Source organism: Aythya fuligula, chromosome 17 (genome assembly GCF_009819795.1).
Source record: "Aythya fuligula isolate bAytFul2 chromosome 17, bAytFul2.pri, whole genome shotgun sequence".
NCBI lineage: Eukaryota > Metazoa > Chordata > Aves > Anseriformes > Anatidae > Aythya > Aythya fuligula.
This window is the reverse complement of record NC_045575.1, coordinates 2571651-2585673: the sequence shown is the minus strand read 5'-3', so window position 1 is coordinate 2585673 and position 14023 is coordinate 2571651. Positions and strand designations below refer to the sequence as shown.

The following is a 14023-nucleotide window of genomic DNA, read 5'->3' as shown; positions in this document are numbered from 1 at the left end:
CGTGGAAAAAACACGGCTCAAAAAGAGGTGTGTGCTAGGGTCGTTTAGCAAGGGGAGGTTTTGCTTTGGTTGTTTGGTGGGGGCTGTTTGTAGGAAGATTCAGGACAGCTCTGATATTGGCATCTGCTTTACTTGGGAATCCCCCACGTGCTTTGGGACCTAGACCATGCAGGTCCCTGCGTGTCCTTGGACAGGGGATCGTGAGTCCAGCTGCCTTAACGAATGCGTGGGTGACTGACACAGGAATTTCTGAGCTGCTTCGCTGGTGGATATTTGGTCATGGTGGTTACTGCCAGCAGAGGAATGACTTCATAAGAAAGGCCGCTTGCGTGTAGCGTGGAGAGACAGGAAATAAAGGAAAGCCTTAAACAGCCCCTTTGAAACTTCCTGCTTCTGATTAGAGCACTTTACATGGCGAGGGAGGGAGACATTTGAAGTGGTTGATGAACTCGGTGTACGCTGGGTGTATTCTGGCTCCTAGGGAAGGTTCCTGGGCTCCTCAGCGACCCTGGCTGGAGGTGAGTGCTGGAGGTGTGATCCCAACGGAGACCCTGAGAGGAAGCACCACGAGTCCCGAGCTGCTGGTGGTCGGTCAGGTGCAGTTATAGTGCTGTGTACCCCAACTTCGTTTGCTTCGTGTCTGCAGGATGGGTGCTTTTCTCCCCCAGATATAACACACTCAGCAAGAGTTTCTGTTCTGGCTTTTCAGTCTCAATCTCACACTTCTGAAAGCTTGGAGGCATCATCGTGTCATTATCGCTGTGTACTCGGCCTGGTACCTGGCCTTTCTGGAAAAAGGGATGGCATTCAGATTTAGTGCCACTGGATTTGTCTTTCCTCATCCTTAAAGGGAGGGACACGAAAGGGAGGGGAGGATTTGGAGTTGTAGTTGTTGGAGCCTGCAGTCACAGACAGCGCTGCTAAAACTTCACACCCCGAGCATCCACAAACCTTCTCGGCTGTCTCATTTTCAGCGATTTGTCACTGAACAAATTGTGTTCATTTTTTTAACAGGCTTTGAAAGCATTTCCTGCTTGTGTCACAGAATCACGCAGACACTTTCGGTCTCTGTGCTTGTGTGCTATTCAGTCCCGTAGCTATTACAGAGTTAAAAACCTTTATGCACAATCATTATAAAGTAAAAAACTGCTCTGGAGTGCGACTGGAGCCGCGCTGCCAGGGACAGCGCTGGCCTCTCCACCCTGTGTGCAACCAGGAATCTCTCTCAGCCTGTCCAACCCTAACTTGGCAGCGAGAGCCCTGTGGGAAAAGTGAGGCGGATTCCTTGCGGTGAGCGTGAGCACGCTTCTCCCTCGTGCCCACTTAACCCCAGGAGGGGTCACTTACAGAGCCACGCAGCTCCCGCTGCTCTCGCCGCTGACCTGGAGGTGAAGGTCTGTTATCCACCCCTCCTTCCAAGCAGGCTCAGCCTTTCCTGGAGGCTCAGCCTTCCGAGGAGGCTGCGGGCGTGTGCTGCCAGATCCCTGGGAACGTGGCTGCTCCTAGCAGGGGCCGCAGGAGCCGCCTTCCCCTGCTCCCCGCTGCTGGCTGGAGGCTGGTGCTGGTGAAGTCACTGTGAAAGCATTTGTCTGCACTTGGATCCAACGAAGTAAAGATTTTCCTAGGAGGTGTGTGTGGCCTTTCGGAGGGGCCTTTTTTCTATTTAACTCCTTTTTTTTTCCGAATTCCAGTCTCTTTATGGTGACTCTGGCAGGGGTTTTCTCCCTGTGTTATCCTCCAGTAGCCTTAGTAGTAACAGCACCATGCCATCACCCTCCTCCTATCTTCTGGGTAGTTCCTGGCTTAGCTTTTATGTATGGTTTCAATAAACTGGGTGTGCTGTTGAAGCCTTGAGTCTGCAGTAACTCAATTTGGGAACGAGCCTGGTGTTTCTCACGCTGCAGGGAGCTGCTCGCAGACAGCTGCTGGGAGAGCTTCCTTGCACAGGGGGCGAGGTGGAGCACCTCTTCTTTTTAAAACACTGAAGTCATTTTCAGAATAAGATCCCTGAAGTCTCGGGGTGTATTTATAGGCTGGCAGCGCCGTGCCATGAACGTTACCCTACCCTCCCCTACCCTCTGTGGCAGAAGCTCTGGTTTCAGGTTTCTGTCCCCAGTAAACAGCTCTCGGTTCCTGTCGGTATGAGAGCTGCGCTGATCTGCCCTGCTGATAGGGTTTGTTTGGGTTTGTCAGGGGCTCTCTGGGTAAAAAGTCTCTGAACCACAATTTAGGTGCTTAAAATAAGGTCCTGGATTATCTCATCTCATCAGCCTATTACCCTAGGCTAAGGCCTTAGCATACCAAAGGATCCCGACCCGCTGGTGGCTCTGTGCAAGAGGGTCCTCCTGGTAAATGGGCAGGGAGGTGCTCTGGGCAACACCTCTGCTTCCTGGGCATTTGCACATGAGAAGAGCCCTTTGCAGTGAGTGTTTTGGGAAACTTGAGCAAACCCCAGTGATAGGAATCAAGTTTAAGGAAGTGGAGAATTTCCAAAGACTGAGGAGGATCGCTTCCTGTAGACTGAAGCTGCTCTGGAAGTGCGTGGTGGAAAGTCAGCCTCCCGAGGGAATGCAGGACAGGCTTCAGAACCAAGGGAAAGCAAATACTTGGGTGAAGCTCCTCTGCCTCCCAGCAGGGATTCTGTAAGAAAAGTTCATGTAGAACTGATCGATCCTCGTTGTGCCAACTCAGCGTTGTTAGATACAGGATGAAATGTTCCTCGAGCAGGAGAGAGGCTGCAGCAAGGCTGATGGAGAGGAGGTGATGGGGAAAAAGGGTGCTTTGGGTGCCGTGGCTGCTCCCTGAAAGGGAATTGTGCAGCAGGGAGGGAGCTGACAATGAAGCTGTTGGCGGAGGTGATGCAGCAAAGAAAATCTGGCAACTGTCACAGCCCTCACCGCTGCAGATCAGAGCGGAGTTACTGGTGGGCCATTGCACATTAGGGGCCCGTGGTGTGTTAAAATTGTGTCTTTTTGCTCCTTCCAGACAAAGACTGGAGTAAGTGTTCCCTAAATACAAGTCCTCAACCCAGTGGTTATAAAATAATTCTGACAACTGTGTAGGTGATGCAGGATGCTCATTTCTGGTCGTCCTGCTGCTGGAGCACTGAGCTGCGTGAAGCTATGTGTGCAGTCCCAGCAGCAGAGAGGAGGAGCTGGGCGTGGAGGTTTGATCTCCAGGAGGTTGATTTCAGTTGTTGGCCTGCAGCTTGCAGGCAGAGAACAGCTGCCTGGCGCTCTGGTTTCAGGCTTGCTGCTTTACATACAGAGATAACGTGCTCATTTAGCTACAAGGGTGAGTCATACAAAACATGAGGCATTACGCTACACCGCAGAAGACATGAAAAGGAATTGACTTTCCACCTTCTTACCCAGCTGTTGTTGGAGGCAGCGCTGGTAGCACCTCCTGTTCTGAGCGCTGCCCACTAATTCCCGCTGTGGAACTGCACTTCTGGTTGTTTAGCTGTTAGAGCTGAACTTTCGCATGTTTAAGCCTGTGGCTTTTGGATGAGACGTTGTTCAAAACAGTTTATTCTGTTCCATTAATAAAGCTAAAATAAATGATATTGCCCACATTAAAAAAAGGAAGCCAGAAAAGCTTGATTCGTTTTCCACAAATCAGTTACCCAAAGGTTTGGAACAAGGTCCTTGAAATTTGGCAAGAGGGTTGCTCGTGTACCACGTGAGTGTTTTGTCCTGCGAACCTGCTTTTGAGCTTGGTCAGACTGTCATCTTCGAGGGAAGTGGCGACAGCAGCCGGTCCAAGCAGCGAGTGCAGAGGTGGTCTCAGCGCGTCGGCTGGAGGTGAGAACAGGGCAGGGAACCGGAGGATGCCGTTTGGCAGGCAGGCACAGGCGTCACCTCACGTCGGCCAGATCAGAGGAGCGGATAATGAAATGTTAACAGGTCCGTGCCTCAGTTTCCCCCCTGCAAAATAAAAGGGAAAGCGCTGTGGAAAAACCAGTGAGTTGAGCCTAAGCAATGACTATAAATTATGTTTTGAGCGCTGAGAAGTGAACAGCACGGGGGGGCCAGCAGGGAAAGTGCTAAACTAAACACTTGGGCTGTGCTGCATGCCATTCTGTGCTATTCTGTACACGGAGAGGCTTAGGATGTGGAAAAATGGCTCGTGATCCTATAATTAAAGTGTTTAATTGTGAGAAGTGTGCCGAGATACCAGCAATATAAATTGGGATGTTTTCTGCCTTTTTTAGTGCTTGCATACGCTACCATACATTTCCTTTTATGTAGAATTGAATGATAATTCAATAATAAGCATGCATTGTTGCTCAGTTCCAGTTGGAATTTGAAATCCACTGTGCAAAGGATGTCTTAAATCTGTGCAGGGAAAATTCAAGTCCACACTTGAATCACTGATCCTTACCTCAAAGGAACACTTTTAAAAAACAAAACTGAATACTTAGAAATTGCGATAATCTTCACTGTGTGCTCTCCACATCTACATCTAATCTGCCAGGAAAATAAATTACGGATTATGTCATTTCATACCAGAACAGAAACTTTGGGTTGCAGTGTTTGTTTAAACAAAAAATCAGAACAATTTCCTGGGGAGCTTATTTTTTACATATAAGCCTGTATTGCTGCAGAAGTTTTGTGGCTCTCCTCATTGTAAGATTTTTCCTGCTCACTGTGTTTACAGAGCTTACTTCTGGGGAGAGGTCTGAGGAGGGCTGAAATTCTTACCCACACTGTTATCTGACCGGCAGACACCAGAAAATCTGATTAGTTTAATGTTTATTTGTAAAGGCAGAAAACCTTCTTTCATTAAAAATACAAACTGATTCTATTTTGTCTTGAATTCCCTAGCCAAGTGTGGAAAAAAATCGGGGCTGCTTTCTGCTGTGTTCTTCGTGGACCAAACCAAGCTGAGAACCAGCAATGCTGGTGGATGGGCGAGCTTAAGCGCAGGAAGGATCAAGGAGAGGTGGTGCTCAGGAGTCAGCGGTGATGGATGGTGATGGCCAGGCCTGTTTCTCAGCATTTTTGACTGAAATTATTGCTGACGTTATTTATGAAGCTTGCTTTCTCGCTGTTCCAGCTCTGTAGTAAAGTAAGTCCATAGGAGACAAATGTCTGAGAAGCAGGAACATTTTTAGAAGTATGGTTTCTGACTGGAAAACAGAAACTATTTAAATAATCTGTGTCTTTAAATAGGCACTGGCTGAAGGACACTGCAGCCTCCAGGTCTCCTTGATATTTGTCCTGTTCCCTGTTCCCCTTCACCCCATGCTATTTCAGCACTCTTTTTGCCCTTTCGTAACTTGCCTGAAGGCTGCTTCTCTGGAAAACATTTCTCCAGTCATCTTTCCCGGCTGGCCACCAACCTTCCTCTTCCTGTAGCAGCTATTGCCCTGTTAGGTTTGGCTAAAACTACAGCACAAAACTTTTTTCCTTGACTGATGTAAGGATGGTGTAAAAAGCTGTCAGCGCAGATATTCCATCACCAGCACAGATGTGGTCTTTGTCACGGCAAGAGCCCAGATCCCGGGCAAATCATGTTCAACTTTCAAATTGAGCTTAAAATGATAGATTTTAAAGCTAAATAAAAAGCGTTTCGGTTATGGTACATTTGTTGGGTCAGGAATGTTTGCTCCTGCAGTGTGACTGATCTTCTGCTTTCCTGTTCCTTTTCAGGAGGTGCATGCCTCAGCCTTCCTGGGTGAAATCAGTCTAGATGATGTGTCCTGGGCAGGTGTTGCAGTTCCAGTTTGCCAGTGGATGACTTTGGTTAATTTTTTAACACTTCTATCCTGAGCATCATGTATTTAGAGGCAGTTTGTCCCTTTTAGTATCTCTGTCCTCAAGATTGAAGTGTTGTTTTTAAAAGGAGAAGAACCAAACAATGGGAGAGTTTGGTTGTTTCAGAACATTTGATGTAACTTTAGCACAAAGTTCCCCTTTGTGGACTGTGGGCAACGTAAAATCCCTCCACAGCTTGGACTCTGCTACTGCGGGAGGATCTCAGGTGAGGAAGGTGAACTAGGTAACCTCAAGGAAATGAGCTGCCTTAATGCTTGCTTTTAAAACGAGCTCTGGCTGGGATTAGTGTCCTGGGGCAGCAGCTGGAATTAGCTTTGTATCTACAAATAGTAAGATGTGAAAGTGTGGCCTCCTTGCAAGTCCTACAGACTTGCTCAATGTAGGAAAGTTTTTGTTTCACTTGCCTGCCTCCTTGCTCCAGCACACAATGCATATAATCTTATTCTCTGAATGAACCATTGTTTGGGGAAATACTGTTAGTTTTGGCTCCTGGAGAGCTGAGCTGACAGGCCCAGCTCCCCAACAAAACACTTCGGAGATTAAAAAACAAACTGAAACCATTCCTTCCGAAAAAAAATGCTGGGGACAAGCCAAAAAGTTTATTTTCTGTGTTGCTAGAAAAGTTAATCTAATTAGCTACTGTAATACCAAATTGGATTTTTTTTTTTTTTTATTGCTTAAATTAAAAGCCTCTCTACTGTCACCTGCTGTAAAAGGAAAAATTAGAGTCTACCTTAAATACTGAAAGGTCATGACAGGAAGGAATTGGGGAAAAACGCAGGGGAAGTGGGTTTTGGGACAGGAGTTAACAAGGCTCTTTTGGCACAAAGACAATGGGAATCTGTTAACTAAATAGAAAAAGCACGCTTCTGGAGCTGGTTCCTGCAACTGAATTTGCAAAATTCAGGTGTGAAAACAAAATAATTAATTGCTTAGCACTACAGTACGCAAGAGCCATATGGCCTGTTTGAGAAGGGAATCCAGCAGGTCACTGATAGCTGTGCTTCAAGGTATCTGTGCTGTATCTGCTGTGAATATATATTTGGGCAGCAGGGTCAGGCCTGTGGAATGTGAACCTCGGCGCTCGGAGGTTTATGTTTAAATTCCATCTACGATAGATCTAGGCCAGGTGCTACGTGCGGGCAGGAGAAAAAATAACTGCTGAGCTGGAGAGGCAACTGTAGCAGGAGGTTTTCTTCCTTGTCCCTACATACCAAACCAAGTGGCAGAGGGTGGGAATGAGGCTTTGACACGCAGAACACAGCAGCGTGACAAAAAGTCTCTGTCCCACTTGTAGCTCTGTCATACACACACTGTGTAGCCCTGGGTGTATAATTCAGCCTTACTGTTTGTTACCTTATTCTTAAGCAACAAATGGTGCAGTACCTTTCTTCTCTCTCGGTATTGTAAAGACCTCATGCACAGTATTTAATTCAGCACAATCGCAGGACAGCTTGCCAACTGGAGTTCCTTGGTCAACACCATTCACATGTCATGCTGTGGAGAATGCATTTGATTTTTGCTGGGTGGAGGAAGGGGCTTTTTCAAACTGGTATTTAAGGCAAAGCCTTCCCTATTGTCTTCTATCAGAAAAAAAAAAAAAAAAAAGGCTGAAATTCAGTGCTAAACTCTGCTGGTTTGACCACTTCTGAGGTAGACTAAAACCAGGGAACTGCAGGTTGAATCAGAAGCGACTAAAGAAGTAGGTTTTACTGTGTGGATTACTTGGTGGTGGTGCACCTTGCTGCAAATCTGGTGGCATCTGAATGGTTTTCCATTGCTTTTAGAACACAGCTGCGCTCGTCGGAATCTCAGGAGTGGAGTTCAGGTGCTCGCAGGTTCCTTGTGGCTGCCGGGCTGGTCAGCGAGCTGCTCCTCGCTTCGTGCCGGAGCTGCAGGAGACAGGTCTTGGTGGCTGGTTTTGTTGTTTGCTCTGCTTGCTTTCTTTAAAATCTGGAGATCGGCTTCAGGTAGGCTCTGCTCTCAGTCCCCGAGCTGTTCAAAGTCATCGACTTTCCATTGCCTTTGGAATTGGGAGCACTATCTAAACATTGCTGTCAGCTTCATGCTGATTTCTCTCACTGAGGCTGAAGTTGTTTCACTTACGACCTCAAGCTGGGCTTGTGCTTTGCTCCCATGGGAACTAAAAATAATAATTATTTTAAGAATAGGTTCTTAATCACTTCCTTCTTTTGATGCACTACTTTTTGTTTAGTATTTTGGAAGAATGTAATAGAAAATGTTTTAAAATATTTGTGTTTTAATTCCAGTTCTAATTGCCTTCTTGAAGATGCAAGGAGTATACAAAAAAAAAATCATTACAGCTCCTTTCAGGGATATATAAACATATATATACTTCTCTTCCAAGAAAAGCATTTCTTGCTGTTATTCTGAAGATTATTAGTTTTGTTGCTTTGGCAAACTGTCCAGTCACATGGAGCAGTTGAGATGAGCATTAAGTTGACGGATTTCTTAGTCAAAGGCATGCGGGCATTTTGTCAGTGTTAATGGCTTCGCTCTGAACTGTTAATGTACACTGGAGAAATGGAAAAGACGTGGGTTTAATCTGGGTTTAGAAGGAACATTAAGCCAAGCCAAGATGTACAGTGAGTTTGTGTGTGCTGGCTGTGCGGTCAGTGCCGTGAAGGTGATGAGTTGGCTGGCGGAGATGGGGAGAGGATTTAACAAAGTGGCACAACAAGCTTGCAGAAAGCTTGAAAACAGAATGAGATGATCTAGGCTGGGTTCTAAAATGAATGAATATCCAGTCTGCCCTGAACCCTCAACAGTTGAGTAACAGGGAGATAAAATTGCGTGGAGATCCCTCTGTAGACTGGAAGTGCCCACCCTGAGGGGGCAGCTCACAGACCCTGGTGAGCACAGGACTCGCTTCGTAGCCGGCCTCTACACCCACTTCCCGGTGCGTACAAAAGAGAAGAGTAATCCTGCCCTGTGAGTACCTGTGTAGCTGCTGTGGGAGAGCAAATCCACAGTGCCCCAGTGGAGGCCACCTCAAATCCATCTGCTGGCACTGCGCTGCTGGTGGACCAGGTGCTTGGAGGCCTCCAAAAGGACAAGGTTTGGAGGTGACATTATTTCTGTCGCTTGTCCATGCACCCTCCACCACAGAAGACCTTAATCTCTTGGTTTGCAATGTTTCGAGACAAAGCTTGTGCCTTGGCTCGCGTTGTCCTACTGATGGCAGTTTGTGTTGTTGGTGCTCTTATGTGGTAGTGAGGGTAAACAGACAGCAGAGGGAGACAAAGTAGGAAGATGTGTGAATAAAACCACAAAAAATGAGAGAGGGAACCTGGAGAGAGAGGTGATATGTATACTTTAACCTGTGGCTTGAAATTTACTACATTACGAGTATTTCCCACTTCTGCTGCTCTCTCAGGAACACGGATTGATGATTCACAAAGCTGTGTTTAAGGGCTGGGTACTTGGTGTTCATAGTGTTTACTGGAGTCCATGTTGCTTCTTCCTTTTTCTCCCCTCCACCCCAAAGACTATTCATACGTAAGCTGTTTTTCTTTTCAGCCTTCCCTTTTCTTGGAGAAACGTTAATATTTTGAGTCTGTTGGTGATCCTGCGTGCCCAGCTTGCATTTATTAGCATTGTACAATTGCTGGGTGGTGTATTTTCTTTGGCCAAAACTGGCATTTTGTTCATCCTTTCCAGTATTGCCAGCCTAGAAAATCAAATGGAACTGCAGAAATGAACTTGTGTTGACTTCATCCAGCTCCTTGGCAAAATCCAAGCCAGGCAAACCTCCAGTGCAGTCAAACCTGCAAGGTTTGGGGCTTAGTTGTGAGCACTCTTGTTCTCAGGTAAGGGAAACTCCCAGGCTGGCGCTTGAGAAGATGGGAGGGATACTGGCAAGGAGAAAAATTTGAGTGAAATGAGTTGTAATCCTGAAATGCTTGCAAGACCTGTTGTGACAGTTGTTAGCAGGCAGATAAGAATGTGAAGAAGTCTTGAAAAGTGGACTCCAGTCTGGTGTAAGCCATGAACAGTGTGGCAGAAGTTGTCACTGGCCAAGTGTGGCTGCTTGTACCTCTTTCTGTTGGTAGTTTGGCAATTTTAGGAGGACACTTTGCTCGATAGGAGCAGAAAGGAAAAAAAAATGAAATCAGAGTGATTTTGCTTTCTGTTTTGTTTTAGTGGGAAGCTGGTGTCACCAAAATGGAAAAATTTTAAAGGCTTGAAACTCCAGTGGAGAGATAAAATCCGTCTCAATAACGCCATCTGGAGGGCATGGTACATGCAGTGTAAGTACCAAACTGGGCTGTGTCACTTGCTACGAAATATTTTCTGAGAGACTCATGTAAGAAGCAAGAGAGAAGTGAAATTACTGTCTAATGAAAGGTTCAGAAATCTGCTACAGGCTTGGATATCTGCAGGGCTGTCATGGCAGTGTGTATGAACCACTGCTCTGCTAGAGATGTCCATGCAGAGGCTCTACTGAGCAGTTGAGCACAACCTGAAATTTCCCCATTTCATGTTGGTTTTCTGGAAAAAATGCTGGCAATTTTTTATTTTTATTTTTTTCATATCTTGCCCTGGAGGTGAAGGGCTTCCAGCAGAGCCCACTTCTGTTGAGCACTCAGATTTTCCCTTTTCTTTCAGACCTGGAGAAGCGCAAGAATCCTGTGTGCCATTTCGTGACTCCACTGGATGGCTCTGTTGAGGTAGATGAACATCGTCGGCCAGAGGTATGTGAAACCTGAGGAAGAGACTAACAAGCTCTAGAGATTATAGTGCATTTCCTAATCCACTAGATAAAAAGCAGCTTAGTAATTCTGTGCTCTGTTGTCTTTATCTAGAAGGATCCGTTAAGATTAAGAAGGTGTGCTGTTGAACCACTGTTTCTAATTTTATCATATTGATGTGATCAAGGAGCTACCAAAAGAACACTCGTTATCTGTGTCACCTCTGTCTGTGTTCTAGTTTAGTGAAGTGCAATTCGGATAGTTAAGATTTTGACAGCCACTGCTCTCCTCTGGCTGGAGATGGCCCAAGTCAGTGGGAAATCAGTGAGGATTATTTTTAGAATTGAATCTAAGTGACCCCCTGAGAGTTTTCTGTGTCTATTTAATCGATGAGGTGTGATTTCAAGACAACAAGCAGTTTGTTTTTCTCTGTCAAGGTTAACTTCACAAAAAGAGTGAGTTTGTGTACTTTCATTTTTGCTCTTCTGTACAAAATGCAAATAGAGCTGCCCTCTGGCTCCTTCCCGAAAACCAGCCAGGTCCTTGATGTGGCAATGTGTGCTGCTCTCTGTACTGCATAACTCTAGAATAATTTATAAATGCCAAAACCCTTCTAGGAAATGACAGTGTGGCAACTGTTACCGGAAGGAGTTCCAGATGACTTTGCGGAGCTGTCTCAGATTTTAGAAAGAACAGTTTTGATGTTTGTGTTGAAAGATGACCGTTGAATGCAGAAAGGTTGTGCTAAGGCTCTCACTAGTCTGCTGCCCCTAATTTATCACACACAGCTATTTGTAATGCATTAAAGGCCTGCACCATTCTGATCCTTTTGTTGCTACTAGTTTGGGACCTGTGAAGTCACATTCTCCCTGAGCAGGACATGAAAATTTTATGGCTTTGTATCATTCTTAGCAGCTTTTGTGTATGTGCACGTATGTGCTGGCAACCTTGTGAAATTCTCTTTGCCTGTTTTCTGCAGAGCACAAGGTGTTACTGTTCTATATGTTATATTTTATTAAATTCATTGTAAGGTTTTTTGTCTTTTTTTAAGTATTGGTTTTAGTTAAGCCAATGTGGGAGATGCTGACAGTGCAGTCCGACATCATCTTGTTTATTGTGGGAAAGATGAAGTTAGTACTGTCAGATTTAATCTGTGATAGCTGAACTCTGGGACAGCGGGTCTGCTGATACGTGAGCTCAAACAGAATTAGCATGATTTCTTTTGTATTTTTTCTGCCTGAATATTTGCTTGGATATTTGTTGGACATTCAGCCATTATGTGATTCCGTGTAATTCGTGGTATGTGTTTGTGTTCTCAGGCCATTGCAACAGAAGGGAAGTACTGGAAACGAAGAATTGAAATAGTCATCAGGGAATACCACAAGTGGAGAACATACTTCAAGAAAAGGGTCTGTTAGTTTGCACAGTGAAAGTAGCTTGCTTGAACAATAGTTGTTGCTTTTTGAGTTTTGATGTCGCTTTTGCTAACGTGCACAAATACTTAAAATAGATGTTAAGCAAATACAGGCACACTCATCTGAATAGTCCCAATTAAGTAAAAATGATTGTGCAGGGACTAATTGTGCACGATAGGGTATTTCACGTTCTGCGGTCAGGTTTTCTGCTGGTATATACAGGACCTGTTCTGACTTTAACATCTCTTTTGTTCTCCTTTTGCAGTTACAGAAGCATAAAGATGAAGATCTTTCAAGTTTGGTCAGGGTAGGTGATAACACTGATAAGTGGCAGCATTTATGCTTGTAGAAGCTGCAGTAAGTAACAAAGCTGTAACGTACCTTAGCTTGCATTGATTAAAATCTAAAGACAAGCATCTTGCTTAAATCTTGATTAAGGTTAGACACCTTAATGTTGGTGCATCATAAAGAACAGCTTAAAAAGCTTAAATTGAATGGGGGAAAGGTTGAATGTAAAATGCTGTGACAGAAGAAATGAGAAGCAGCTTGGGGTGTGCAGAAAGATCGATTTCTTTGAGAGCTGGCACATTATTTCATCTTGTTACTGAGTCATAGCTGGCACTACTGCCTTACTTGTGTAAGTGGATATGTGACGATGTGAGAACTACATGTTGCAGATCCTCCTGCTGTCAAAATATTGGCAAATAATGTGCCGGGATCCTAAAAAAGGCAAGATGTTTAGAGGAACAACAATGCCATCATTTAGTATGAAAAAGAAATTTTCATGAAGCCATCAATTCTACTTTGGGCATATAAACTGATGATCAGAAGCATTGTTCTGATTTGTTTTCTTGTTGGAACTAACCATGAATCTGGATCTGTCCCAGTTTCACAAAACTCTCAGCTGTTTTGGCCATGAGCTCCAATGCACCATCATGCTATGCTGGTGTAGTTGGTACTGCATGCTGGCTCGGCCACAAGAACCTGACCCTGTGTGCTTTTAGTCTGCAGCAAAATGGAAGGCAATACAATTTAGCTCAGCCTGTAGTGAAGGAGGGGTAAGCCAAGTCACATTATGTTGTATTTTTCACAGCCTAAAATTGCCCACAAGATTACAAAAGTACTTTTTGCAAAGTCAGAATCTCATTTCAGAGATTCTTGTAGGCTTCAGGGTAGGAGTTGTTTGCTCTGAATTTTTCCTCTGTGTGTTATTTTAAAATCTTTATGCAAACCAAAGAATCATTAAACTATAAGTGCAAAAATATACATATAATTACTGAAACTAGAAAGCATTGTTGCAGGTGTTTTGTTTTATGCATTACTTGTTGACATCTGTTTTTTGGGGAAAAACCTCTCCCAGAGTGTCATGGTATTCGATTGAAGTTTTCTGCTCAAATCAATGAGCTGAACGTGTTTTATTAGAAGTACCACTGATCTGTTCGAGTGTATCTCCTAAAGGAGAGTTGTTTCTCTTAAAATGGAAAAAAATAATACACTTAAGTGTTTGCACCTGACTGCATTGGCACTGTTTAGGCAGCCTGACTTGTCTTCCTTTCCTTTGGCAGGACGATGATGTGGTTCTCTGGCAAAAAAGAAGATATGGCAGAGAAACCCCTGTACCTATGGAGGAAGGCAGCCTCTTGGATGTTGATATGCTTATGTCTGAGTTCACCGACACACTGTTTTCCACACTGTCTTCACATCACTTGGTTTCCTGGCCAAATCCCAGAGAGATAGGTGTGTGTTGGCTGTTAGCTGTGTTGATTTTTGCAGTGGGAATCTCTAGAAGTCTGTCTTTTTTTTGTAGCTGAAGTAAAGTTAAATGGATAATGGCTTATTTTAAAATACTGTGTTATGAGCTGTGGTGGTTGAGGTGGTGATTCTCAGCAAGTTCATGTATCACGCAGCAGGGGAAGGACAAGAGGCTTGGGAGCAGTAAGCTTGTGAGGTGTCCATGCTAGTCCATTCCCAGTTGCTGGTGAAGGCTATGAGAGGTTCACCTCTTCCTTTGTACTAGCTGGAAGTTTTGTTCCCTAACAGTAGTCCTGAAGAAGTGCAGATGCTCAGTTCATTTCAGCAGATTTCAGCAGCAGTAAACAACATGGTTGAGCCTGGC

At 44.8% G+C, this 14023-nt stretch overlaps 1 protein-coding gene across 1 annotated transcript in view; it reads left to right on the top strand.

Moving 5' to 3' along the window:
- Positions 1–14023, top strand: part of MLXIP (MLX interacting protein) — a 41966-nt gene that overhangs the window by 12549 nt on the left and 15394 nt on the right. The window contains exons 2-6 of the mRNA XM_032199284.1: positions 9945–10051; positions 10410–10495; positions 11812–11901; positions 12173–12214; positions 13473–13644. Coding sequence (XP_032055175.1) covers positions 9945–10051; positions 10410–10495; positions 11812–11901; positions 12173–12214; positions 13473–13644 — 497 coding nt within the window. The remainder of the gene's footprint in view (positions 1–9944; positions 10052–10409; positions 10496–11811; positions 11902–12172; positions 12215–13472; positions 13645–14023) is intronic.